The sequence below is a fragment of the Macadamia integrifolia genome, chromosome 2 (genome assembly GCF_013358625.1).
Source record: "Macadamia integrifolia cultivar HAES 741 chromosome 2, SCU_Mint_v3, whole genome shotgun sequence".
NCBI lineage: Eukaryota > Viridiplantae > Streptophyta > Magnoliopsida > Proteales > Proteaceae > Macadamia > Macadamia integrifolia.
The window spans coordinates 12,913,282-12,939,420 of NC_056558.1; the positions used below are offsets into that span (position 1 = coordinate 12,913,282).

General features: G+C 38.1%; 3 protein-coding genes across 6 annotated transcripts in view; 1 reads left to right on the forward strand and 2 right to left on the reverse strand.

The window, feature by feature from the left end:
* LOC122067006 (50S ribosomal protein L20) overlaps nucleotides 1–20,906 on the reverse strand; it is a 31,985-nt gene extending 11,079 nt beyond the window's left edge. Inside the window, exon 1 of the mRNA XM_042630860.1 lies at nucleotides 20,889–20,906. The gene's annotated coding sequence lies outside the window, so the exon portion shown is untranslated. The remainder of the gene's footprint in view (nucleotides 1–20,888) is intronic.
* LOC122066983 (preprotein translocase subunit SCY1, chloroplastic) lies at nucleotides 150–11,952 on the forward strand. 3 transcript variants are annotated; one of them, XM_042630826.1, is made up of 8 exons: nucleotides 150–386; nucleotides 948–1,105; nucleotides 1,207–1,592; nucleotides 2,499–2,798; nucleotides 2,877–2,966; nucleotides 5,931–6,054; nucleotides 10,362–10,525; nucleotides 11,529–11,952. In XM_042630826.1, exons 1-8 carry the CDS (start codon nucleotides 214–216, stop codon nucleotides 11,751–11,753), a joined length of 1,620 nt encoding a protein of 539 aa, XP_042486760.1. In that variant the 5' UTR covers nucleotides 150–213; the 3' UTR covers nucleotides 11,754–11,952. The 3 variants fall into 3 exon arrangements, with proteins under 3 accessions (XP_042486760.1, XP_042486767.1, XP_042486775.1); XM_042630833.1 differs by having other exon boundaries at nucleotides 2,916–2,966; XM_042630841.1 differs by lacking the exon at nucleotides 2,877–2,966.
* The window catches only part of LOC122066967 (cyclic nucleotide-gated ion channel 17-like), a 20,344-nt gene continuing 8,385 nt past the window's right edge, over nucleotides 14,181–26,139 (reverse strand). For both annotated transcript variants that reach the window (XM_042630817.1, XM_042630813.1), the window contains exons 4-7: nucleotides 25,718–26,016; nucleotides 21,115–21,226; nucleotides 16,804–17,040; nucleotides 14,181–15,255 (exon numbers count right to left, since the gene is read on the reverse strand). In XM_042630817.1, the coding sequence (XP_042486751.1) occupies nucleotides 14,524–15,255; nucleotides 16,804–17,040; nucleotides 21,115–21,226; nucleotides 25,718–26,016 (1,380 nt within the window). In that variant the 3' untranslated portion in view covers nucleotides 14,181–14,523. The remainder of the gene's footprint in view (nucleotides 15,256–16,803; nucleotides 17,041–21,114; nucleotides 21,227–25,717; nucleotides 26,017–26,139) is intronic.

The following is a 26,139-nucleotide window of genomic DNA, read 5'->3' on the forward strand; positions in this document are numbered from 1 at the left end:
AAAACTCATCGTGAAAGAAATATTGACCGTCAAATTGGTATCAAAGATATCTCTTTGAGTATTAAAAGATTCGGATCTGACGGTAATTATTGGAACCCAGTGACCCGATCCCTGTGGCGATTGCTCTCTCTGCAATGTTAAGTGAGATGAGAGAGACTCAAAGAAGAGGCAGAGGGAGAGGGAGAGGGAGAGAGAGAGAGAGAAGCGGAGATAATGTTGTTAACTGTCAAAGAAGCTTCTTTAACGGTCTTATTCAATCTCCCTACGCTCTCCTGCAATCGAAGAACCTCTTCTAGACCATGGAATTCGACTTGCAGAGCGAGCTTTTCTGTTGAGAGAAAACCAAGAAACAACTGCGTTTGGAAACTCCCTCCTCCCTGCAACAGGTACCCTTTCAAATTTCTCTCCATTTTTTGTTTTAGATTAATAATCCAAATGGATATTGTGTTTTCCCTCCCAAATATATTTTGTTGGATTCTTTTTCTTATCTGGGTATCTAAATTATTCATGAAATTTCACTTATTTGTAGTTTCTTCTCTCCTGTCTTTGTCTTCTTTTGTTCAGTTTCCTAATCTGTGAACTTAGTGTCAGAAACTTAGCTCTGGTAATCATATTTAATTTTTATTTTCATAGAAAATATCGAAAATTTTCAAGGTTTTTGCTCTCTATTATGCTTCTCTACTCGTTTAAGCTCCAAATCTATTTGTCAGCTCTACTACCTCCAAATCAAAACATTGTCTATTTGTCAATATCTGATATAGTTACTGGTAGGCTTTGGAGTACTTGTACTTATAGCTCTTTACATAGAATAAGTAAACATACTTCAGTTACTGTAAATGTTCTACTCTGCCATTGGCTGGTAGTTAAGTGAAAGATCTTCCCGAAGAAAATTTAGTGGATTCGTTCCTTCCTTTTGCCTTTCTGTTGACCATAATTTTTCTTAGCAGATTTGATGGTTCAGATTTTGATCCATTGGGTATCAATCTAGATCCCTCTTTGGATCTCAGAGCTCTGTGGCGACATGTTGCAGACTTGTTTTCACAAACCTTTGAGAGCACATCAAGTACAAAAAGAGAGAAACCTTCTTCAGCTAGGGGAGTGGCAGGTTTGATGCTTAGCCAATAACTGTGTTTACCGTAAATATCTCAAGTTTACCATACTGGTCTTTGCCCTTTATTCCTTTCCGACTAACTTTGATTTTTACAGCTGCAATCGAAGACAGTTCAATTGATTTTGGTGACTTCTTTAAAGGACCACTACCTGGAAAGTTTCTCAAGCTGTTGGGCTATTTAGCTCTTTCTCGACTTGGAATCTATGTACCTTTAGGTGGCGTCAATCGAGAGGCTTTTGTCGGTAATTTGGATCAGAACAGTCTATTGGGCACCTTGGATTCATTTTCGGGTGGAGGCATAGGTCGGTTGGGAATCTGCTCCCTTGGTATCGTTCCTTATATCAATGCACAGATTGTGTTTCAGCTTCTTACACAGATCTACCCAAAGTTGCAAGAACTTCAAAAACGAGAAGGTGAAGCAGGGAGGAAGAAAATTCAACAGTATACTCGCTATGCTTCAGTCGGGTTTGCAGTAGTACAGGTAAAGTATCATATATTGATGGTTCTTGTGTAAGATAATTTAATCAAGGATGAGAAACAAACTCTTCGATCTCTTTCAGGTTTCATTGCTGTTTAGGAACTGCAACCGTTCCTTGATGTCCTTCTCTCTTAGATGTTGTGATTGTTTATTGAATGTAGGTGAGAAGAGGATAAGCCTACTGGTTCAAGACCACCTTTGCAAATATTAGGTTCATTTTGATAAAAGTTGGAATTCCTAATATTACAAAAAGACCCGTTAGACACCCATCAAATTGGAACTTCTAGATTATGCAGAGAAGTTTTGTGTCTAAAAAAAGAAAACTGACTTGTATTTCGATAATAAATTCAGTCAGAAAAGTTTTCAGAATTTCTGGAGTACCATTGAACTATTTGAGTTTACTATGTAGAATGTAGGTGAGGAGTGATAAGTGTATTGGTTCTAGGCCTTCTTTGGAATTAGTATGAACATTGTGATAAAAGAAAAAAAAATTCTAATGAACCCCTAGGAGGTAGCTCAGTTGGTAAAGACCAACACCTCACAGTTGAGAAGTCATGAGTTCAACTCTCCTTGGGGCCATACCAATCCAAAAAATAAATTGCTAATGATACAGAAACAAATGTTAGACATGCATCAAATTGGAACTTCTAGATGTGCAGAAGTTTTAAGCCCCATAAAATATACTGAGATCAAATTTCAAATAAATAATTTTCAAAACTTCAGAAGAAATCATTAAGCTCTTTGACATTTCACCACATAGTTCAGTTGGCCTCCCTACCTAATCACCCTTTAGAAGGTTCATGCCTTGTTGCCTCCCTTGTAATAACTTCTAGAGCTGTGAGCATTCTTTACAATGTGTACTCTGATGATTGTTCTGCATAACTTTTCTGATTGTAATTTCTCTTCCAGGCTATTGGTCAAGTAGTATACCTACGCCCCTATGTCAATGACTTCAGTACAGAGTGGGCGCTATCATCAGTGACACTGTTGACTCTTGGCTCAGTCCTTACGACCTACATTGGGGAACGGATCTCTGATCTAAAACTTGGCAATGGAACATCTCTTCTGATCTTCACAAGCATTATTTCATACTTGCCTGCATCATTTGGTAGGACAGTTGTACAAGCATTTCAGGATGGAAACTATGTTGGCCTCACTGCAACCGTTATTTCTTTCTTCTTGCTAGTCCTTGGTATTGTGTATGTCCAGGTAAGTTCTTATGATTTTTCTCATTATTGTTTGTTGAAGTTAGAGCTTTATTAGCAGTTGTTTAACAAAGTGCTTCAGGAAGCTGAGAGGAAAATCCCACTTAACTATGCCTCACAGTACAGTAGTAGAAGTGGGGGACTTAAGAAATCCGCCTATCTTCCCTTTAAGGTTTGTGAAATTGGTTCTTATCTGTTGACACTTTTTTTTTTCCAATAAAATTCTAGTTTTAATGCTTAGAGATGCTGTAAGAACAAGTTTGTAATAATTATTTCATTTTAATTCACGTTTGACTCCATCAATGCTTGTATTATATTTGACAAGACAATACAGATTCGGTATACATATGCAAGATGCTTATCAACCAAACTGAGGAAAGTAGACAATTTGTAATCAAATTTAGAAAACAATGATCAAACAAAACATTGCATGTTTTAGGCAACAACATTTCCAATATAGGAAAAAAAAATTCTCCTGCTTTACATCTGTAAGGACATCCCAGTATGTTGAAACTCTCAGGGCTGGCTTGTCCAATTCCATGTCTTGTTCTTCTCAATGGAAATCATTTCCAAGTTCTCTATGCTTTTCCTCAGATGGGAATGCATGGGAATGCATTCTTCTTCTTTTATTTCCTCTCCTTTTTTCTTTATTTTTGAAATCAGACTGCTATTAGTAAGGACCATCTAAGAAAGAAGAGACTGTTAGCCCCACTTTTAACCATCGATTATTAAAAAGTCTACCTACCAGTTAGATATGAAATTATCAATGCGGTGTGTGTTTGTGTGAAACATAATATTGAGCTTGAATTTTTTATTTTTTTACAAATAATCACTTTCTTGACAAAAACAGTCCCTAAAGTCCTGAACTAGGGGGGGGGGGGGGAATACAAACAGCACCACAAACATTATCAACGCAACATGAAAGTTATATGATGAGGTCCTGTCTACTGGATTCCGATTGGCCCTCCCTACTCAATGGCTATTGAATTAATAGAACTAGGATTTCAATGGTATTATAATAAATTCCTAAGGAGACAAAGAGGTGAAACAGAAAATGCAACTGGCATATGTGAGAAAGCTCCTCTCCTTTGTAGCATATCACAATTGTTGATACTGCAAGACCTCTCCAAAGTATCTTAGAGAGCACGGCATAGTTGTCAAGGCGTCGCCTAGGCGATGACTAGGCATCCAGGCAGTGTGCTTGGGGCCTAGGCAACAATCGACTTGTTGCACTTTTTTATATTTGTTATTTCATTTACTTAAGATATTATTCCTAAATAAGCAAATACCCCTTATTTGAATCCAATAAAAATAGTTTAAAAATCAAATTCCAAAAGGATAAAAGTCAACCCCTCAGTCCAAGAACAAAAACTAGATTTTGGTAATAGGGGTGATTTCAACTTTTAAATGCTGGTGTTTTTCTCAATTATGAAAATTTTATAAATTCTATCATGTTAAAACATTACTAAAAACCAAAAGTCCGGTAAAATAATCTTTTGTTTGATATCCATAACATAGTTTTTAAGGTGGTAAGGCGACGGAGGCATTTGAGGGTCTTTCAGAGCGCCTTAGCGATAAGGCAGGCATAAAGCATCGCCTTATTGACTAAAGCTTTCCTGTGTAATTTTTTTATAAAACCAATTTATTTGGCTCAAATCCTAGTTGAATCCTATTACTCATATGTTAAATAAATATTAAAGGTTCATATTCATACCAGTGTAAGATATTCATCAAGAAAACAAATCAATAAAGTGAATAAACTAAGTTCATCTTTATCAATCATCAATATTCAATCATCAATCATCAATCATCAATCATCACTCATCAATCATCAATCATCATAATATATTAACATATAATATAAATACATAATTATGAAACAAAATTATAAATATAAAGAAAAGAAGACATAAAAAATATAAGTATTTATTACACTTACCTCTATGATGCCAAAATGAGTGCCTAAGCCCTATCCACTATATTTTTACTCCTGTCAAAGAAGAATGAAGCTCATCGCTGCCGAAGCAAACTCACCGTTGCCGGAGCAAAATGGTCGCCTAGATCAATGGTTCTTTCTTGTTCCTTGATTCCTTCTCAAAGCCCTTTCTTAAAACCCTTGACAAAATCCAAACACTATTTGTGAATCGTGTTTTTGTTTTGTTTGTTTTGGTTATTTTTGGTGGAATAAAACTGATCCCATACATCTCAAGTGTTAACAAAATCATACACCTATCAATAAAAAATTTATATTTGGAATCTTCATCAAGTAATTTTAAAATGTGTTTAAAAAAAAAAAAAACACCCATAAGGCGCCACTTCACATAAGGCGGAGCACTGCCTTACCATCTCTAAACCGCATTAGTGCCTCGCAGCGCCTTACCAGCGCCTTAAAAACTATGATCCATAAAATTATTTTCATTCAGGCGATTTTAACAGCATTCGCGCACTTAAAATTAAGTTTGACTGGAGCATAACTTTGTTATTACAACTCAGATTTAAGTAATCTTAGACTTGTTGGAAAGCTGGTTTTATGTTTTAACTAATGCAAAAAGTCTCATGTAAAAATAAAATCATTTGACCAGTCAAACTAATTATAGAACAAAAACATTTCTCTAAATGTTGATTTTTTTATAACTTAATAGGACTTAATGTTAATTTTTTATGATTTAATATGGCTAAATGTTGATTTTTAATGACTTGATGTTGCTTAATCTTGATTTTTTATGATATAAGGTATATATAGCTTACTAAATAGTGTTAGAAAATAGGGAAAATAAAAAATAATACTTGGTCGCCTTGTTCGCCTTAAAGCGGGCGCCTTCTCACCTAAGTGCTTAGACAACCCTCCAACACCTTGGTTCGCCCTAGCGCCGTGACAACTATCAGCACTGGGACTGTGGTATGGTTCAATTAGGGGATCCACACAAAAGGGTGGACGAAAATCCTCCTTTGGGGAAGATGTCCAAATCCTTCCATCAAAGTCAAAGGTTGAAATTAATACACCTCTTGGTAGCCAAGAAGAGTGGTGCCAGAATTGTAAATTTCTATTTATTCCTTGCTCTTGTCTTGAAATTTTCCATTTGTTGCAAAATTGTATACTCTTCTCAACATTAAATTGACAGTTATGGTCAAGCAGGTAAATAGTGCTGGAGTGATGCCGATTATATTTTCAACATCATCATTGGCTCTTCCGGGTACAGTAGCACGCTTCACAGGTCTGGCTGCTTTGAAACAAGCTGCAGTTGCTTTAAATCCAGGAGGTAAAAGAATCTGTCATAATTTTTTTGTTGGCACATACCATTGATGAATTAGTCTCTCTTCGAATAATAAATGTTTGGCTTCTGATAGCATATGAAGCTTTCAACTGAGAACATTATATTTCATATAAGAAGTTAGAAATACACATGGTAAGTTGCAAAAGATCTGCTATGATCATCTAATGTCCGAAACCAAGTTTCAGACTATAACAATGGCACCTAGTTGACGTCATACTCGCTTGATAATTGCTTTGCAAGCAATTATTTAAAAGTTCAACGGAGTAAGTCTCCAGGATTTAAAACTCGTTATTGGATCATTCGGATCCCCAGATCCTCTTCTGGTATGATCTAGATTCAAACTTACTAGTCTTGTTTCATGTCCTTGGTCAGCTTGTCCAGCCATTCCTAGTCAACATTTGAAACATTGATGCAAACTTAAAACGTAAGTTTTCTTCCACCTTCCAAGCCAATTTATTCAATTCAACTATGCCTTATCCCATCCAAATGGGATCAGCTACACAAATCATGTTCCATAACTACAATGCAACTTGAAGCAAATGTGATGATTCATTAGTTATTTTATGACCATGATCAGGTAACCTAATTTTCTTCCACCGACTAAGAGACTACTTTTTGAAATAAATACTGTCCTGTTAACACACTCAGTTTCATTACTTTCAAGAATACTTATTTTTTCTTGTGACAAAATCAAATTGGAAAAACCAGGATCAGATGAAAATAAGAAGAGGAGACAAGGAGAAAAATAGAAAGGAAGAGTAGAAGAAGTGATAGAGAAGAAGAGAAAATAGGGGAGAATAAAACTAGCTCACGGTTTGTGTGCATACATGCACACTGTGAGTCTTGGCAGTGTATTTATAATATCTACGACTCATAAGAATCATTATCAATTACAACTAGAAATAAGAAACCCCTATCAGTCGAACTACTTAAGAACATAGACATCACCAAATATGATAAACATCACCATTGCTCGAGTCATAACACATATCTAAACACTACAGAAAATCATAAGCATCACCATGACTACTAAACCATCACCATAATCTCAACGCTCTCCCGAAGTCGGAGCATACATATCCTAGGCTCCAGCTTAGAACAGAAAAAACAGACACAACCAGCAGAAGGAGACTTGAACACACACACACACACACACATATATATATATATATATATATCACTTTTAGAATCAAGTAGCCACAAAAGAACTTCCTTCCAGTCACAGCATCAAAAAAACAGAGCAAATTATTTGTGAAGAAAATATCCAGATATCAATATGAGTGATAACTGGTAAGAAACACCATCCATGGACCAGATAATGGCAACAACAACAACAGCAGAAGCCTAGAAAATGGTAGCAGGGAAGATGAATTAATCATTGGTACGGGCTAGAACACTTCAACAGCATTAACAAAAGCCCGAAAATAGCATCAGAGGAAGATGAATAATTCATCGATGTGGGAAAAAAATCGTCAATGAGAAGGCAAGCCAAATAATCTCCGATAAGGAGACACTGGCAATAACCTTCAGAAAGTAAGCACATAAATAATCTTCACAATGAAGACACGGTCTTCACAAGGAAGGCAAAGACAATAATCTCCACAGAGGAGACAATAATTTCTGCGAAGGAGACGCAATAATCTCCATGAAGGAGACTTGGAAAATGATTTTCAACAATCAAAAAATCTTCAACATTTCCAATCCAATCCCCCTAAAATGTGTAGCACTACACATGGACAAATCCCAGGGGACTAACAACGGGAACCCGATCATGTAATGGCTAAGGGTGTCAATTTGGAACCAAAACCAAACACCAAAACATATACCGACCATTTAAAAATGAAGCAAATAAGAATCGGTATGGTTTCAGTACCAAGAAAATGAATCTTATTTGGTACTGCATGGTTTCGGTATCTAGGGAAAAACTTTTCAGTACGAACTGAAACGTAACAAATTACCTATTCCCGTGCTGAATCGAATATACGCATGTATAGTAATTATATATTATGTATCTAAGTGTATATATTATATGTTTCTAATTTATTATATATGACATATGGTTTATGAAACCGTATAAAACCATACGAAATCAAACCAAACCGAATTAGAAACTGTTTATGAAACCGACTAAAAACTGAACTGACTCAGTATGGTTTCAGTGTTGAAAATGCATTCAAGTTCTCGGTACCATACAGTTTTGGCTCGTCCTTTCTGTCTCCTGCACCGAACCGAAACCATACCAAATTCCCTAAACCATACCAATTGACATCCTTGATAACAGCAACAGCCAAAAGCACAAAATTAAGAGCAACTAATAACTCCAGCGACAGGACATAAAGAGATGACACAACAAAATACAACCAGAAAGTAAAAGTCAACACCTTAGATGAAAGTCAGACCTTGGTCGAATATACCTTCCAATGAAAAGAAAATAGATGACCAAAATATGAAGTAAATCCAATGGCTGGATAGTACACAGCAGCAAATAAATAAATAAATAGAAACTTGAAGTTCTAAAAACTAGGATCTTCAAGAACTCACAATCGACAGAGCAAAACCAGATCAAATTCTGGTTGAATGCTACATCTGATGTGTAGAAGAAACCACCAAAAATTTTCAAAATCCAAGGGCTGGATTTAGAGTTATCCATGATTCCCTGATTTGCAGAGCGTAGAGAATAGCAGTAACATAGTCGTAGGCTGAAAAACCTCTCACAAATCCATGCTCAAGTGATCAGCCAACTGCTTAAGTATATGTTATAACAATCCAAATCCCAAAACAGGGTTTCCACAAGGAGTTGATCCTCGTCAATATAATAAATCTTCTTGTCGCAGGGCATGAGAAGAACACGAAAACATCAGCACATCCGATAGGACCAAATCACATCACAGCTGCACATTCAGCAAAACAGATTTCCCAATCATTCCATAAACTCCTTGTTTACATATGATATCAACAAGGAGAGCAGAGTAGCAATAGGTGGATGAATAGTAACAAACCCAGAACTCAGGAACTAGACAGAACAGAGGGAAACTAAGAACTCAGAAAGTAGGGCAGAACTAAGACTTGATGGGAGAAAATTTATTACTCACAAACTAAGGACTGGATGGGGCTGAATCAAGGTGAAGTTGGGATCCTGGTAGGGTCTATCTGTGGTCAAAAGTTGAAGGGAAAACTCAAAGCTTAACTAGGTGTGATGAAGTCGGATATTGCCTGCAGACAGAACAGAGTATGGTATCAAGTTGTGTATTAAACAGAGTCTGAAACGAGGGTTTATGGGTTGGATTTATGAGACAGAGATAAACAAAAATGATGTGTGAGTTTCTGGCAGAAAAGAGCAGGATTGAAACGAGATGAGGAGTTGCAAGTTACAGGAAACTTAACTCAAAAACAGAGCAGCCACAGGAGATTTATTTTATTTTATTTATGGGAGACTGTTCTCTATCCAGGAGCATACCCTACACCCGCAGACCACCTTGTCTATCTTTCTCCTCCCCCTGTGTAATGACCTTCCTGTCGCCCCTTTAATTAAACCAAAGGGGGGTTGTGGTAGTGGGTGTTTCCTGCCACCATAGTGTTCACTCCCAGACAAGAAACACTCTCCCTTTATTTATTTATTTCCTTTCTCCTTTTCTTCTACATCGCTCTGATACCATGTGACAAAATCAAACTGGAATAACCAGGATCAGATGTGAAGAAGAAGAAGACAAGAAGAAAAGTAGAAGAGAAGAGAAGAGAAAATAGGGGAGAAGAAAAACTAGCTCACAGTTTGTGTGCATATACAAAACGTGAGTCTTGGAAGTTTATTTATAATATCTATGACTCATAAGTCTCATTATCAATTACAACCAGAAACAAGAAACCTCAGCACATATGATGAGCATCACCTTGACTCATACCAAATATCTTAACACTATCACAAATTATAAACTTCACCATGACTGCTAAAACATCACCGTAAGTTCAACATTTCTAAACCTTAAAACAGAGGAAAGCATAGCTATCACGCACCATCCTACAACAAGGTTCTGTTACTGTGAAACAAGTCTTCAACTATAGTCAAAACAATAGCTTGCTTGGTTTGGGCATTTAATCTGTAAAAGAAAAAAAGAGGACTAAATATGTCTCTCCTCAAAACAAAAATTATTTTTTTTCTCTTCTTTTTTGTTCTATAAACATTCTGCTTTTCTGTTATAGATAGGAGTCATTATATGAACTTAAAATTCTATTGGTTTATTGGAATCTGATTGTACCTGCTTTTATATTGAACATAACCAGATGGATTTTTTTAGGTGCTCTATATCTCCCTACGAATATTCTATTGATTGCCTTCTTCAACTACTACTACACATTTCTACAATTGGACCCTGATGATGTGAGTGAGCAGTTGAAGCGTCAAGGTGCATCCATCCCACTTGTTCGCCCGGGGAAAAGCACTGCTGCATGTATTAAAACTGTAAGTATTTATCAACTTAATGAAAGTGAAATGTAGCGACTCCTTGAGCTCAGTGATCCTGAGAGCCAACGGCATATGGGTGGCCCCTGAGTGTATAAAGTCCAAATCATTCAATCAGTACTTAAGTCTCAACTTAATCATGTTGCCAGCTTCCTTTTTTGGTGCAAGCTCTCTTGATAAAAATGTTGGCATCTAGGCTATATCATCCCAAAGAGGCTTTTTCGAACCAATAAGCATGATGACACTTCTTTAATACAGTGAAGTAGTACAAAGCTCTAGTGCTTCACACCATTATCTATTTGCTCCTTCATTGCCAACCCGTCTTCACATATCTTCTGGGCATGTGCAAACATTTGTATTTGGCACATCTCTTGCACATAAGAACATAGCTTTGAACTTTGCCTTCAATATTTTCATTTTTCAATAAACAAAAAACAGTTTCAATCTTGAGCTGTTAAAGACTCTCATAAGCAAGTAAAAAAAATCTATACACAGGGAAATAGATACAAGTTTATTCAAAAAATAAAAGAAAAGAAATAGATCATAGAATTAAATTCCCAGGTTTTTAAGAATGATAGAATGCTTGCTTTCATATTTTTACTTGGTGAAATCCAAAATTTTGGAATTATTCAGAACCAACCTGGTTGTTTCAGTTGTAAACTGGTAATAATATGGTCCTTTTTGTAGCAGTATATGTTTGTGTGCTATTTTTCTCTTTCTAATGAAGTTTGTTTTGTTAGGAGGGAGATATAATGCAACCCTGGGAGTTTGACTACAATCAGACCTTTTTTTTTCCTTTTTTGATGGGTCCTACTCCTATCCTATTTTATGGGGGAGTGGGGTGTGAACAAGGAGGCTTGAACCCAAGACCTCCTGGTAGCAACGGTCTTTCACACACCACAAGCTACCAAGTGCACTGGGCACTTGTTCACACTACAGCCAGATCTTGTTATGGCTCCTCAATTCATGAACATTGGTGTGATACAGTTTTTGGTTGATGCAGGTTCTTAGCCGGATATCAGTTCTTGGTTCTGGTTTTTTGGCAGTACTGGCTGCTGGTCCTTCTGTGATTGAACAAACGACACATTTGACTGCATTTCGTGGATTTGCCGGTACATCTGTTCTGATTCTTGTTGGATGTGCAACTGACACTGCAAGAAAAGTTCAAGCAGAAATAATATCCCAAAAGTACAAAAACATAGAGTTCTATGATTTTGATAGGTACTGATCCCACATTAAATAGGTCAGAGCATGGGGGCCAGAGAGTGACGATAAATCACCAAAGCATAAAGAGCAAGTTTCTCTGTAAAGTTGGTCTTTCCATTTAGTAGAATGATATTCTGATTACGTAGTAATTACTAGATCCCTAATTGTGATTTTTTCTCCCGTCTTCTTCTAAAGAATTTGTATCTTTAGCTTGCCTGTCATGTATATAATTGTCATTTATTTCTGGGCAAACCATTTTACTTGTCAATCCTTTTCATGCTGGAACTGTAAGGTCCTGGAATACCACTCGGGTATGGAAACCAGCTTAATTCAGTTGTGTTTTATATGCATTCTTGGAATCCATTCTAGGTCAATAATGCACTCTAAGAAGATAGAAGTGTTGATTTTATCGTCTCAAAATGCATTATCGACCTAGAATGCATTCCAGAATACATACCCAAAGCAGCCTCTCTGCTAAAATTTCAGCCAAAATGCCACTTTGTAAACGAAGCCATCTTGAATTGCCATTTACAAGAGCTTGGGTGATGAGTTGTGCTAGAGTGCAACATTTTTGGGTTAAGCTATATGTACAGGTTGTTACGTGGTGAACCGTTCCCTTACGATTGCTCTGAATAGCAAAATACCTGAAGAGGTATACATTGAAAAACCTACTCAATTCTCTGTACTTTTGGTTGTAATGCTTATATATGCATTCATTAAAAAATGTTTGAACACAGCTGAGAGGGAGAAGGTTTTGGTCGATTTTACTTCATGAAGGACATATTGGGTATTCTACATGTATGGGGCAGTTTCGGTATTAGGAAAAAAAATTTGATGACTTAACAGCCATTTCTCACGGTGAGGGACAATAGAAAGAATGAGTTTAGGGGGAAGGGAATGATATTTTTGAAAAAGTGTAGAAGTAACTTGATATTTCACCATAGTTCAAGGGAGGGGAGTGATATTTCCTTAGAACAACATACTAAGATCAGTCCAGATTTTATTTTATTTTATTTCTTCTTCTTCGCTATGTAGCAGTCTAGATTTTATTTTATTTTATTTTATTTCTTCTTCTTCGCTATATAGAAGGAGTTAAGGGTACAAGTTGTATGCTCCTATTGCCCACAAGCCACTTATTAGCTGAGATGTTTTCTCCATTCAAAATTTATTGCAAAAAATATAAAGAAAAATTGAGTTCTAATTTGCCACAGATATTTAAATTTGAATATCTTAAAAAGTTCAAAATCAACCGTGGAAGAACAACTGACTAATGGAGACGAAGCTGGTAAAGAGAATACAGAAGAATCAGGTGTTGAAACTTGAGGTAACTGAGGATGACCCAACAGAGCTACAAATCCTCTTACTTGGCTCAAGGATTATGTCATGGTTTATACTTGTATCACTAAAGATCATAAGCCTTGTATATATCAATAAGCATCTGAATCTAGCGATGTTTCTCGATGGAAAGTATCTAAGCAAGAGAAAATGGAGGCTCCGCATAAAAACAAAACTTGGAATTTTGTTAAGCTACCCAAGGGATACAAAGCTATTGGATGCAAATGAGTTTACAAGCTAAAAAGAAATATGAATTTAATAGGACTTGGAACAACCTAAGCTTGGAACTGGATGCTTAAAATGTTAATTGGACTTAAAAAAGGTATAGAATAGAAATTGAATGTTTCTCATCCTGACACGGTACATGCATCATAATGGTTGTTCCTAGAAATGGGAACGTAACAAAGTAAATGTATTATGATAGTTGTTCTTGGAAAATGGAAACATGTCAATAGAAATGCATAGAATGGGTTGTTCTTGAAAAAAATGGGAATGTGATAAAGTAAATGCATAATGATGGTTGTTCTAGGAAATGGGAACATGAATTGTAAATGTGGCCAATATGGCCAAGTAGAAGATGTTTCTGAGGTCGTCATCTGGTCTCACCCACTTTCACAAGGAATGGGAAAATGAACCTTCTTTTCATGGATATAAAGGGGGAGGGGCTATTCCTAATTTTGGAATATAGCTGTTAGGGAATAAAGGCACTTCTGTCTGGTTACATAATAGTTATATATGCAACCCTTGTATACTGGTTGTTATTTGGAAGGGTTTCACAGTAGCCTAGAGAGACAAAACGGATTTTGTGTATTAGCCCGCAGAAGTTTGTGGTGCAAAAGAAGCAGCAATTTGGAGGATAATTCCTTATGCAATCAGATGAGGCCTCTGGATTGAACAAAACCTGGGGATCTTAGAACAGTTTTTTTGAAAGAGAGCTGATCCTGTATTTGCTATTTTTGCTCATATTTATTAATAAATTTCTTCTTGTTTAACAACAATATAAAAATCACTTCAACCCTAGGGAGTCAAAATGTCTACAAATGTTCCAAGGCAACCAGACATCTTTGCAAACAGGACTTCCTATAAATTCTAAATCGAAAGTAGAAGACAGATATTTAAAGAAAATTTGTAAAATTAGAAGGCTTATAAATGTATGAAGCGTTACATATATCACTATATCAGTATCTACATGTACAACCCCCCAAAAGGGCGAATAGGCTTCCACTCCACTTCACTATGATACGGGAGAACCACAGTCATAATAGAATCATGGCTTGTCCAACTGGTTTGGGAATACCCTCTTTTCTTCTTTGCACTCCCCCCCCCCCCCCCCTCTCTCTTTTTCTCCGGGTTGGGTCACAGGTAGATAGATGGCTGGGACGGGGTTTGGCCTATATGAGATTCATATCAGACTATCTATATGTAAGACTTGTATATTGTACCATTTGTAGAATAACCTAATCATCGTCAGCCTCGACAAAGAAATCAGGTTCTTCAGGCTTCTGTAAGGAAATCTCAACACCCTTGATCTTCTGAGCTCCCCTCCTTGTGTTTGCAGCGAACCTTGAAGCCAATATTGTGACCTCAAGGTTTTGTTTTGCTCTAGAGGGACTCGAAGCAGCAGTCTCTTCTCCCTCTTGTTCCCTCTCAACATTTGCTTGCTCACCCAATGGATAAGAGAAAGACAAGGACTCCTGCATGCATAGATCCTTTGCCAACTTCCTCCTCTTGTATTGCCGCCAAGCAGCCTGTATGAAGCAAGCTGCCCATGTCCTCCAATGGTGAGAGTAGAAACGGAAAGTGTGCTGCAGTTTCTTACTATGTAAGCGTCTAAACTGGTTGGCCACAAACTTGAGGTCTTCTGCTTGCAAGGCAAAGGCTTCCACTTCAGTGAGCGCTCTTACTGTCCTTGTGGAACAAGGCAAGTTAACAGTTGACTTTGGAAGCAAAGCCCATGTAAGCAGCTCCTCACCACAAAAATCACCTGGACTTAAAGTAATGGAATTAAAGAAACCTGTTCTTCCACCATTGGTGGTTGAACTTTCTAGTCTTCCCCTGATGATAAAAAGCATCTCAGTTACAGGGTCACCTTCACGTACAATGTAGGTACCTTCAGTGCTTAAGGAGGATACAAGGCGCTCACATATGGCATCAAGTAGCTGGTCATCCATCTGTGAGAAAAAGGGGACCTGCCAATGGGAAACAAACAGGATAAATAAGCTAATTAAGGAACCAAATTTTAATTTTTGGTTTACACATCAGAGAAGCCATCTTCATGTATCACATGCACATATGCTGCAAATTCAGTGTAACATGGAACCCACCACTCCAGGGGTTCCTAACTCCAAAACCAAATTGTGGCCTAATGCTCTAAGTCCACCCTTTGGTCCACCAGAGAAGGCAAAGCAATAAACCAGGATAAACACGTGAATTAGATTGAGAGATAATCAATATTATGTTTGATCATCCAATTATAAGCAAGGTGGTCATAGCCATCACAAGAAAGATAAAATCAAGGGCATATCCTTGGGTATCCAATTGAATAGAGTAAGATCCGAGCCCAACTTGGGTGCACCACATACAATCAAGTGACAAGTATGCACATGCATTTCAAAGAGAATGAACAGCTTCCCTCATGTTGTCATGTTGAGCAGGCATCCTTTTTCGTAAAAAAACAGGGAACAATCGGGTAAGCTTTGATTGCTGCAAAATAAAGTGAAAGGGAACCTCTGGACAACACATTTAGGATGTCAAGTCTAAATCTGACCAGTACATCTTGGTGAACTGCAACAGGAAATTAAAGGAAAACGAAAAAGTATAACATAAATTAAAGCAGAATACATAGAAAAAGGAAAAGTACACTATAAATGGAAGCAGAATACTAAGGCGGCGTGCATGTGAATACCTTACAGATCTAACATAAATGGCACATCAAGCAAGGATCAAGACCATATTCACATTGTCTCCCCCCACCCCAAAAATAAATAAATAAATAAACAAAAACAAAAAAATAAACAAAACAATGTTCCAGATGATATGCTAATCCTATTCTTTGAGACATTCAAGAAAAATTATGTTATAAACAAAAATGATAGCACAACAGGTGAAAGTCTTACAAATCAGTTTGTTTCAAATTGCACCTATAGAAGGGGAGGGGTTCAAAACTGCAATCCTTGGATATTAACCAAACTGGAAAAGTACCTGACAATAAGCTAATCTCATTCTTTTGAACATTTGACTATTTGAGAGCTTACAATGATTACGGTGAAGATGGTCACATTCAACCATTAGAACTGTTCTGGCAGACGAACTCTGCTGTATTCCATAATATGTAAAAAGCTCTAAGAACAGTTTTCATGTTACCTTGACCATGGTGTTCTCTTCAAATATGGAAAACATCAGATGTATCTGGTAAACTTACAGATTTGCAGGACTAGATAGTGAACTGGGGAAAATGGTAATGGAAAAACGTCAGGTTCAGCAAGAGGTTAGCTAACCAAAACCTGGCCCACAGACAGCTAAGAGCAAGACAGAGTGGGGTACCATGGAGGAAATAATTGTGGAGAAACTCAATGGAAAGAGTAATTAGGGGGAAAAAAAAAGGCTATCAATATTCAGAGCTTTGAATAAAATCATGATTTGGCCTATTTTGGACCCAACCTGAACCAACCACAAGCTTACCCAATCTGAAAGAATGAAAAATAAAACCATGTAAGGCATAGAGAGATGAATCATACCCGCCGAACAAGGTCCAAACATAGGTGGCGTTGGATGTCTCGACAGAGATCAGTAGGTAAGGCATGGAGGATAGCTTCTTCATCAACTCCTCGTGTTGCAAGCCACTTATACTGAATAAATTTCCGAACACGCTCTTGCAAATCTTGAGGAAGTTGGCGATGCCTCATCCATTCTTCAGTGTCTCTTCGTTTAAGTCTCCACTCCTCAAGCCTTGCACTGAGGGATTGCAAGTAGGTCTACACTAGAAACGATAAGTCAAAGCATGTACAATAACACCATTAAAAACAAAAGGAAATGAAAAGTCCAAGACCATCATTCAGTTGGATATAGATATATCTAAGCAACCAAAGGAGGAAACTGTGTACTAGTTTGCCCAGGAGAAATGAGAACGAACCTAGAAAGTGAGTGAAAATAAATAACCGGGGAAGATAGGACTTCACAATCTCAGTTCACCATACAGCCAAATATATAAAGATGTCAATGTTACTAAATTACCAAAAGATGTCAAATCTTTTAAAAAAATATCATCCGATCTTCTAATTTAATTTTTCATGCCAAGAGTAGTTTAATTTATTAAATAGTACAGATAGCATCCACAATATGCAGTTCATCATGGTACATGAGAAGCAATGTATTATACAAATACAGCCAAAAGGAATCACTTTTAGTTATTCCAATTCGAGAAAGCAGTGCGGCAATTGCCAACTGCATTAGAAACCATTTATTGCTCCCCCTCCTTATAAGGCCCAAAAATTGCAAGACCATCTGCAACTTGCAAACTCTACCTGTCAAAGGGACCCTGGACCATGCAATCATCATAGTTTCAACAGATAGTGGTGTGACACTGACACATCTGATCCCAAACAGCTCCATGAAGGCACTCCTGACCCAATCAATAGGAGGTCAACTGGCACCTCAAACTCTTTGCGTCGTATACAGCAGCAGACCTGCTTGGTATCTGCAATCAATGGTGAATTAACTAATCAACTGCAAGTACAGTCTCTAGAAGTTCCAACCACAAAGAGAAGGATACTTTAGTTGGGACTGGAGGATTCTGGATGATGCAGGGCAAATCCCTCCACCAACCCAATAACAACTCCCCATTATAAGCTCAGCCTTCTTTTCCATTGCCCTCTTCCAATCCCCAGTCTCCTATAATGAGGTCACCTATCAATATTACTAACCAATAGCAGAAAACCTTACTTTTCCACATACACTTGCTTTCGCAAGCTTTCCTTCAAGAAGATAGTCAATTCAGTTGCTAAAATTATTTTCATTCTACCCCTAAGATCCTTCTAGAATGGAGTCCCCCCACTGGATTTTATTATAGCTCCGATACGACCTCGGGTCACAGGACCCTAAATTTGGTCTCTAATGGGTCCACACAAACAAATAAAATCCATTATAAGGAGTGGTGGAAATTTTCTGTAAATAATCTGAAGTTTAGGACCTCTGAATGAAAGGGAAACAGTATCAAGGATTAATTGACAATCAAAGTTGAAAGGAAGGGGATTTTCTTAAATTTCAGAAGAAATAATAGAATATTGAGATTCAATTAAAGGAGGGTTTATTTGTAATTAGTAAAAATAAAGCCTTTAAATGCAATTTTGAGGAAACCCTTCTTCAGCCTCCTGATGGAAGACCTTATGGTAGGACAGAAGTGATTTCAGTTAGATTTCTCTCACAATCCTCTCAAAATGAAATTTCAGGCCAAGGAAACCAACCCAACACCCCACCGAATGCAAACCCTAATGGTGCAAACAACCAGTTAACAAAAGAAATCCAAATCTCTAGTAAACCTAATGGAAGAGGATGCACCAGGCCCTGTTTCAGTTTGATTCTCACAACATAGAGGGTCGAAGGGCTGATAATCTAGGGCTTTGATAGCCTACGAAGGGAGACTCACACCCCAAGTGTCAGGAAGAAAGGAGGAGCAGTAAGGGTGGTCGATCCAACTACAATGGGCTGCTAAAGAAGAAAAGATAGGACAGAAAGGAAGACGGAGAGAAGGAAGAGTGGAGGAACAATAAGGACACACCTTATAGGGAAGAAGTTTAACCATAGGTGTCAAGGCACCACCTAGGCAGTCCAGGCTCTTTCCTGGGTCCAAGGCGACAACATGCCTTGTTGACACTTCACGAGTTTACATTGATTTCTGTTTATTACTTTGTTTTTCGAATTTCTATGAATATGTTCATATCATATCTATACTTTGTTTATTATATGTTGATTTTCTCATATTAGGTAATTACTAGCATAATTATATCATATTGCATTGATATGATTTCTATTTTGCATAAATGCATAATTAAATAAAAGGAGTGTGTTTCCTGTTGGTGAGTGTGGTTCTTGCATGTGCATGAGAGCGGGAGTGCACAACAAAGCATTAACAGAAATGTCCATTTCATGGGGGGCAGGCTGGTTATTTCGCCCCCCACGTGTCTGGGCGCAGGGGCCACACTGCCTGCCAAAAAACCTTTTTCCCTTAAATAAAATTATCACTTCTATATTTCATATGGGAAAAGTTTCTCTAAGCAAGCAAGGTGGAATGGACTCTTCCACGCCCCACTACACATCCATTTTATCTACCACTGGATCCCTATCTCTGAATTTCAGCCATTCAACCCATCAGCTGTTGCAACTCCATTTTCTCCATCGTCATTGCTTCTCTCCTCTCCCCGCTTCCCGTTCCCTGTTGCATCTCTCTCTTGCGCTGGAGCCTGGAGGTTCCTGATGCTGCAATCCAATCGGATAGCTTCCAAGAAACCATGGGAACAACAAAGTGCACCATGAAGTTATTACAGTTAGTCCAACAATAATCCGCTCACCGCTGCATCCCTCTCTGATAGGTAAGCCGGTCAATCGAACCAGCTATAGGGTGCCCTTTCAAACATGGTTATTTGGGGACAGACCAGCCATCGAACCGGGCTATTCAAGCCCAGATCTGACCCTGATTTGACCATCAAGCAGCAGCTTTCTCAGCCCATATTTGGGCAAATATTCGGTTAGCATTCTTGGTCTTTTCAGTCCAGTTCAGAAGCAGTTTATCTTCCCATCGGGCAGCAGTGTTTTGGTCCCCAATTTTGTCTTCAAAAGGAGCTTCTAGAAGACCCTCCAGCTGTCCCTTGCTGTTGAAGAAAGAAGCTTCAAGAAAGGAGTTCCAGCAGCCATCGAACTACAGCATATACCCTAGGATCAGTTTCCTATTTTAATTGTCAAGTTAGTTTCATTTTCGATTGTCAAAGTTAGTTTTCTAATTTAGAAGGTTTAATTCCAGCTTTAGTTTCCTAATTTAGAAGACAGCTTTGTAAGCCTATATAAGAGGCTCCATCGATTGTAAGATGGAGTTTGATTAATGAAATTTAAGTATTACTCATGGCTGCAAAGATTTTATCTGAGAGGTGAGATGCCTAAAACTTGAGGGGTGAGATGCCTATACCCTAACTCTGCTTCCCCCTTCTCAAACCCCCATCGATTCTCTTCTCTTTTCTTTCTTTTCTAGTTTTTTGCTACTGTGAGAGAGAGTGATTTGAGTGTCCTTGAGCATCGATTGAAGACCCAGAATCCCCCATTAATTCGATCAAGATCAGCAAGGAGGCCAGGATCGAACTCAGCCAGGTATCAGGGTTTTGGCCCCAATTGATTTCCTCTATATCTCCCCAACCAGCCACCTGTTTGGGAAAGCCCTTTGGAGGGTTTATAGCCCATACCAGGAGGCACACTCAACCAGCCTTGCTGCCCCGCCTTGGCAGCCAATAGTGAGCCGCGAGTTTTCACCCATGTTCTGCAGAAACCCTAGTTCAGCCATGGGTTCTGTTGCTGTGTTGCTGCCTGCTTTCAGCCATCTGCAAATCATAATTAGTGGGTTATTCCAACCTATTCTAAGCCTACAGTTGACTAGGCATGGAGTTCCTAAGTTCCTTTTAATTTTGCGACTCTCTGCTGCCCTAATCCTTCTCGGTGAGGCTTTCTTTGAATCTGAGATCCGAAACCAGATCTGATACCTAGGTTGGAGTTATTATTATTGGGGTTGATTACCTAGATCTCTCTCTCTCTCTCTCTCTCTCTCTCTCTCTCTCTCTCTCTCTCTCTCTCTCTCTCTATCTCCTTTTGCTGGAGGTTCCGGATGCTGCAATCCAATCGTATACCTTCCGAAAAATCATGGAAACAACAGTGCACCATATGAACTTACTAGTGACATACAACCCCCTCAAATCATAAAGAGCTAAAATACCTTAATTAAAGTATAAGAAACTAAATAGCCACTTGAAAACTAAATAGGAGTAAGAATATATCGCTTTATCAAATACCTGCATGTTTCCAATCAAATGGGCAAATAAAACCAGACCCAAAATTACAATGACTATGGCAAATACATTCTCCCAAATATACGTGCTTGTTGACAAAGTCTGCCCGTATGAGCTGAAAAATAAGAAAGAAAATCAGATGTACAGCTTGGAATCTACAAAATACAGCCAGCAGTTTTACACTGCATGGAATTAATTTGTAAGTAACATAATAATTGACATAGCATTTGTTTCACTGGTACAAATAATTGACATAGCATTTGTTTCACTGGTACAACTTCAAAAGCCAGACTCCAATCACTAAGGGTCAATTCTGCCACCCTGCTCCATCTAGGGCATTCTTCAAAGAATCATGATTTAGGAATGGATTGACAATAGCTGATCACAATCAGATACATTGCAAATCAACCGAGGCCCGATGATGGATGGCCAATCAACTGTGTAAAGTGTATTATCCGTTCTCTACCAATAAATTTTTTGCTATTCCATAAAGAGTGGGGGTGTAAAATTGTAACAAAATTGGATGCGGATAGACCTATCCTTGGAACCATGATATGAGGCCATAATTACCACCATTCATATATAGGAATGGAAGCAGTGTCAGTCAGAGACAGTTGTCGCCAATCAAATCCAGCCCCCTTAAATAGCGCTCAGCCTTAAACCAACAAGCACCGCAAAATATTTGCCAAATTCATTAGTAGCCAGGGTGGGCCCTTCACAGCAAGGTAGGGTAAGGAAAATGGGGTTTTATGCATATTGAACCCAAGCCAACCCAACCCAAGGGGGTAGCGCAGTTGGTGAGCAACGAACTTGGTACGAGCCGTAAACTCAGACATCCTGAGTTTGACTCCCACTAGGCACACCTTGGGCCACTCACATGTGAGTGTTTAGTGCTCTTCATTGCTTTTAGTGAAATTTGAATGGTTCTCATTCAACCCCGGTATGACCTGGTCATGCGGTGGTGGGATCACTATGGGCCCGCAGGACTAGTCAGGCCAAAGGCCTGGATACCCATCGTTAGAGGAAAGAAAAAAAACCCCAAGCCAACCTTATATGCGTGACAAGAAACTCAAATCGATAGGAATATGACAAGGGAAGGCTCAGATTTGGCCTACCAATCGACATCCTGATTCATGCATACCCACTACGTAAACCCTATATTCCTTCTATCAGTCTGTTCCAAAGAGACTGTGTTGTTTAAAAAAAGCCATATTTTAAGAAGGTGGTCATTAAGCATTAATCACCCACTAATTCAAATTTTATTTCCAACATTACCCCTATCAATTAGGCTTATGTAATAAAGGGAAACAATTATGACAAGTTAATGCAATAAATGTGCGGATGATTAATTGGGGTATTGCAAAAAATCCAACCAAACCTTATATGGTGCTTCTTATAAGCTGTTTGATTCTTCCAAATGCATCATCAAAGTTAGTCGACAATGGTTGGAAGCGCGAAAGGGTATAGTGAATTTCTATAGAAATTTGTGCACCCTAAAGCCTTCTCACATACGAAAAACATTAGTTCTTTAAGGATTGGTTGATGAAGGATCCTCAAAGCCAAAAGAAAAAGTCCAGACAAAAGAGCTTGTTGTCCATAATGAAATTCCTAAACCTATTGAGAAAGAACAGAAGGTGATGGTAAAAGAAGAACAAAATTTTGTTTTTCATTACGTGTATACAGCCCCAATTGTTCGTGTACAACAAGATGTGACCATGGATGACAAGGTGGTAGACTCTATTTGATGCAGATCAAAGAAGAAAGAAGAGAAGGTATATTTACAAGTATGCATGCAGGAAAAAAGGGCTTAAAACAGGTCAGACCTGAGCCTGATTTGGTCTGGTTCAAAATGGTTCAAAGAGAGGTCGACTGAGGGCTGGACCAGCTTGCACAGAGACTATTCTCTAAGGCTGGAAGTGCTGTTGCATGAAGAATATTTTGCTGGGATATTCCAGCAGTCTTTTGCCAGCCATGGGCTCTTATTTTGGAGTTTATTTCATTGCATTTCTATGCTATTAGATAGCCTAGAAATTAAGTACTCTGTTTACTATCTCATAACAACTTCTAGTGGTTTTCAATTTTGGTGAATGCTTCCTAAACTATGAAGAGTTACAATTTTGTTGAGATGTTTTATTACAAATAAAGAAGAGCCCACACATTGCGGCCGATTTTGTGGTCATTACTACTCGTATAAGCAATATTCTCGTTGTGAGAGGCAATCAACTGCTGTGAGACACTGTTGATCTGGTGGGACCCCAGCTGGGTCACTGCTGAGAAGCCTTTCTCAACAGTTGGTAAGAAACCAACATATCCTTCTATCCTTCTTCTTTTTCTCTCATTTATTAGATCAACTGGCTAGTTTAGAATTTTTTCTCACAGTATTCACAGGTCCAGCATTGGTTGCATGAGTTGATTTCAGATCTCCAAAACACATCCCTGATGCAGCCACTGATACTCACCTACAGTCATCTAATCTCTGATTTCTACTACCTACTGTATTTCTTACATGGTTCGAAAACTCGGTGAAATCTTGCCAAAATTTCAGAGATTTCGAATTGGCCAAGTCGAAATACCATACGAATCAAAGAATCAACAATATTTCGATCGAAATTTCAATGTTTTTGCCCAAATTTCGACCATATATCGAATCATTTCAGCGATATGGTTCAAAGAATATAATAAATGCACTGTTTCAAATGTCTCTGGTCAAAATTTTGACTGATCTCAAGCTATTTCACCTGTTTTGCCCCTTTTATGTGCGAGAAGAAGGAAAACCAACACTTCGGCCTGCATTTTGCCACTTCACCTCTATAGACTGCAGGAATACCATGTTGCGGGTTGCCACGGCACTCCAATGACATTATTTGCTGCATACTGGTGAAGATTTGGCCACATTCAATAGTTCAAGGTATGAACTTCACGAAAATGATTTTTTTGCAAAAGATATAAATACCCAAAAGTTAGTGATGAAACATTTATGTCACATCTCATGGTGTTGGATTTTTTCTTATTAGTACACAATAGGGTTCTGCATAAACTGCCAACCAAGGGTGCAAATCCAAGCTACCACTTTGGGTGACTTTTGTTGCAATATAAAAGTTTACATTTGCCTATATAAGCTTAATGGAGCTTAACATGACCTTCCCAACACCCCCCCCCCAAAAAAAAAAAAGGCCAACGGAAACTCCCCAGTGCATTTTTCCTGGGTCAGGTTGAAAAGAGACCAAAACCTGAGTTTTCAAACCTTGGTTTCTTAATCTATCATTGTTTCTGCAGGCCTCTACTCCCAGTTACTAAATTAGAACATTCATAAAGTGCTGAACTTTCTAAATTCTGGGATTAGTTGCTGTTACACAATAGTTTGTAATTCTATACTAAATACTTTCTATTTCTGTGACTGCCCATAACTCCAGATCCAACCGTTTGATTGGAACCATATATTGAGTGTGTATTCCCCTGTTCCATAGTGTCCTCTGACCTGGATTACAACACCATCAGATTGCTCAGTGAGTTATTTTAAAACTCCCTATACTTGTCCTAAGGACGTGTCCTACAATAATTACCTGTGGTTTGCATCTGAACCTACTTTTAGGTTCACCAGATTGCATTATTATTGTTTTGGACATCCCTCCTATTTAGTTTGTTATTCCTCACATGTTTCAAGACACAGATGCAACATTGAAGCTTCATATTATGAATTTTGTTCGAGTTGTAAACAAGAAACTGCAAGCACCCGTCAAAGTGTTCTTATTCCTCCTGTATTACAAAACTTGAGGACAAGTTTTTTTTAAACTGAGGGAAAATGCAGGCCCAGTCTAAAAGTTTGTCTTATTTTGCCAGTACTTGGTTATGTGCTATTGTTTTAAGTGTTTTTATTTATAATGGGTCCAATTACAAGGCTTAAAATTTTAGGTTCATAGGGGGTATATGAGATAAGTGTCTAAAGTGTTCAAATCCATTAGGTTTGCCGTTATTGGTTGTTTAATTCAGTTAGAATGTGTTTCAAGTGTTTGAAGTTTACTCAGTTTCTACTTTTGTAATACCTATTAGATCACACAGTTGAATACAATTTATTTTTGAAAGTGTATGAGCTTATTGAGCTATGAGCTCCTCCCCTAACCTTCAAGATCCCTTCTTGGCCAAATATGCCAAAATGGTCAAACGAAACCAATCACCAAAATATGCAGAGTTTCAAACGAATTCAGTGGTTTCATGAGATATTTTGGTTTTGGCCAAGGCAAAACCTTGGTTATATATGTATATACACACGCACACACAAGGAAAAAGATCACAACCTGGTCGTGTGCCCCTACGCCCAGACACATGGGGTGATGAAAAGACCACCCTACCTCCCTGGTTGGAAGCCTGTGTACCTCCCCTGTTGCTACCCTGCTGGCGCAGTGCCCACGACCAGGTAGCAATCCCCAGCCCATATATATATATATATCTATATATACATTAGGCATAGGCATCATGTAAACCACAGAAAACAGACTACAAAAAATTTTGCAAATTCAAGAAATGTTTGTAAAATTAAGAGCTCCTTGTAACATTAGTATTTTAGAGCATAAAAACAGTGCAGAAAGTTTTATATAATATTTTCTACCTTAAGACTTGTAAGCCCCACCACAAGCAATAGAAGTATTTCTCGAGGAATGTTGAGGAGACAACATTATTAGTCAGTGCAAGTCCAAACATTCCGTAATTGAAGTAATTATTGTTGGCGTCACAGTTATTAAACAGAACTGTATTGGTTGCCCAAATCTGGCGATTATTGTTCTGCGAAAAATCACAGCCTAAATAACTAAGACTGCAATTTAAAGGGCCAACTTCATTTCTGCATTCTGTTTTCCAGCATGTTGTATACCGCTCAATTGATAGCAAGTACCACGATGCCCCTAAAACCTACAAAGTAGAAATGGAACCACCAATTAGGATCCTCATCTTTGAAAAGCACAACAAAATAATTTAACAATTATAAAACAGCATCATTCTAGACACCACAACACCCCCACACCCCCCCCCCAA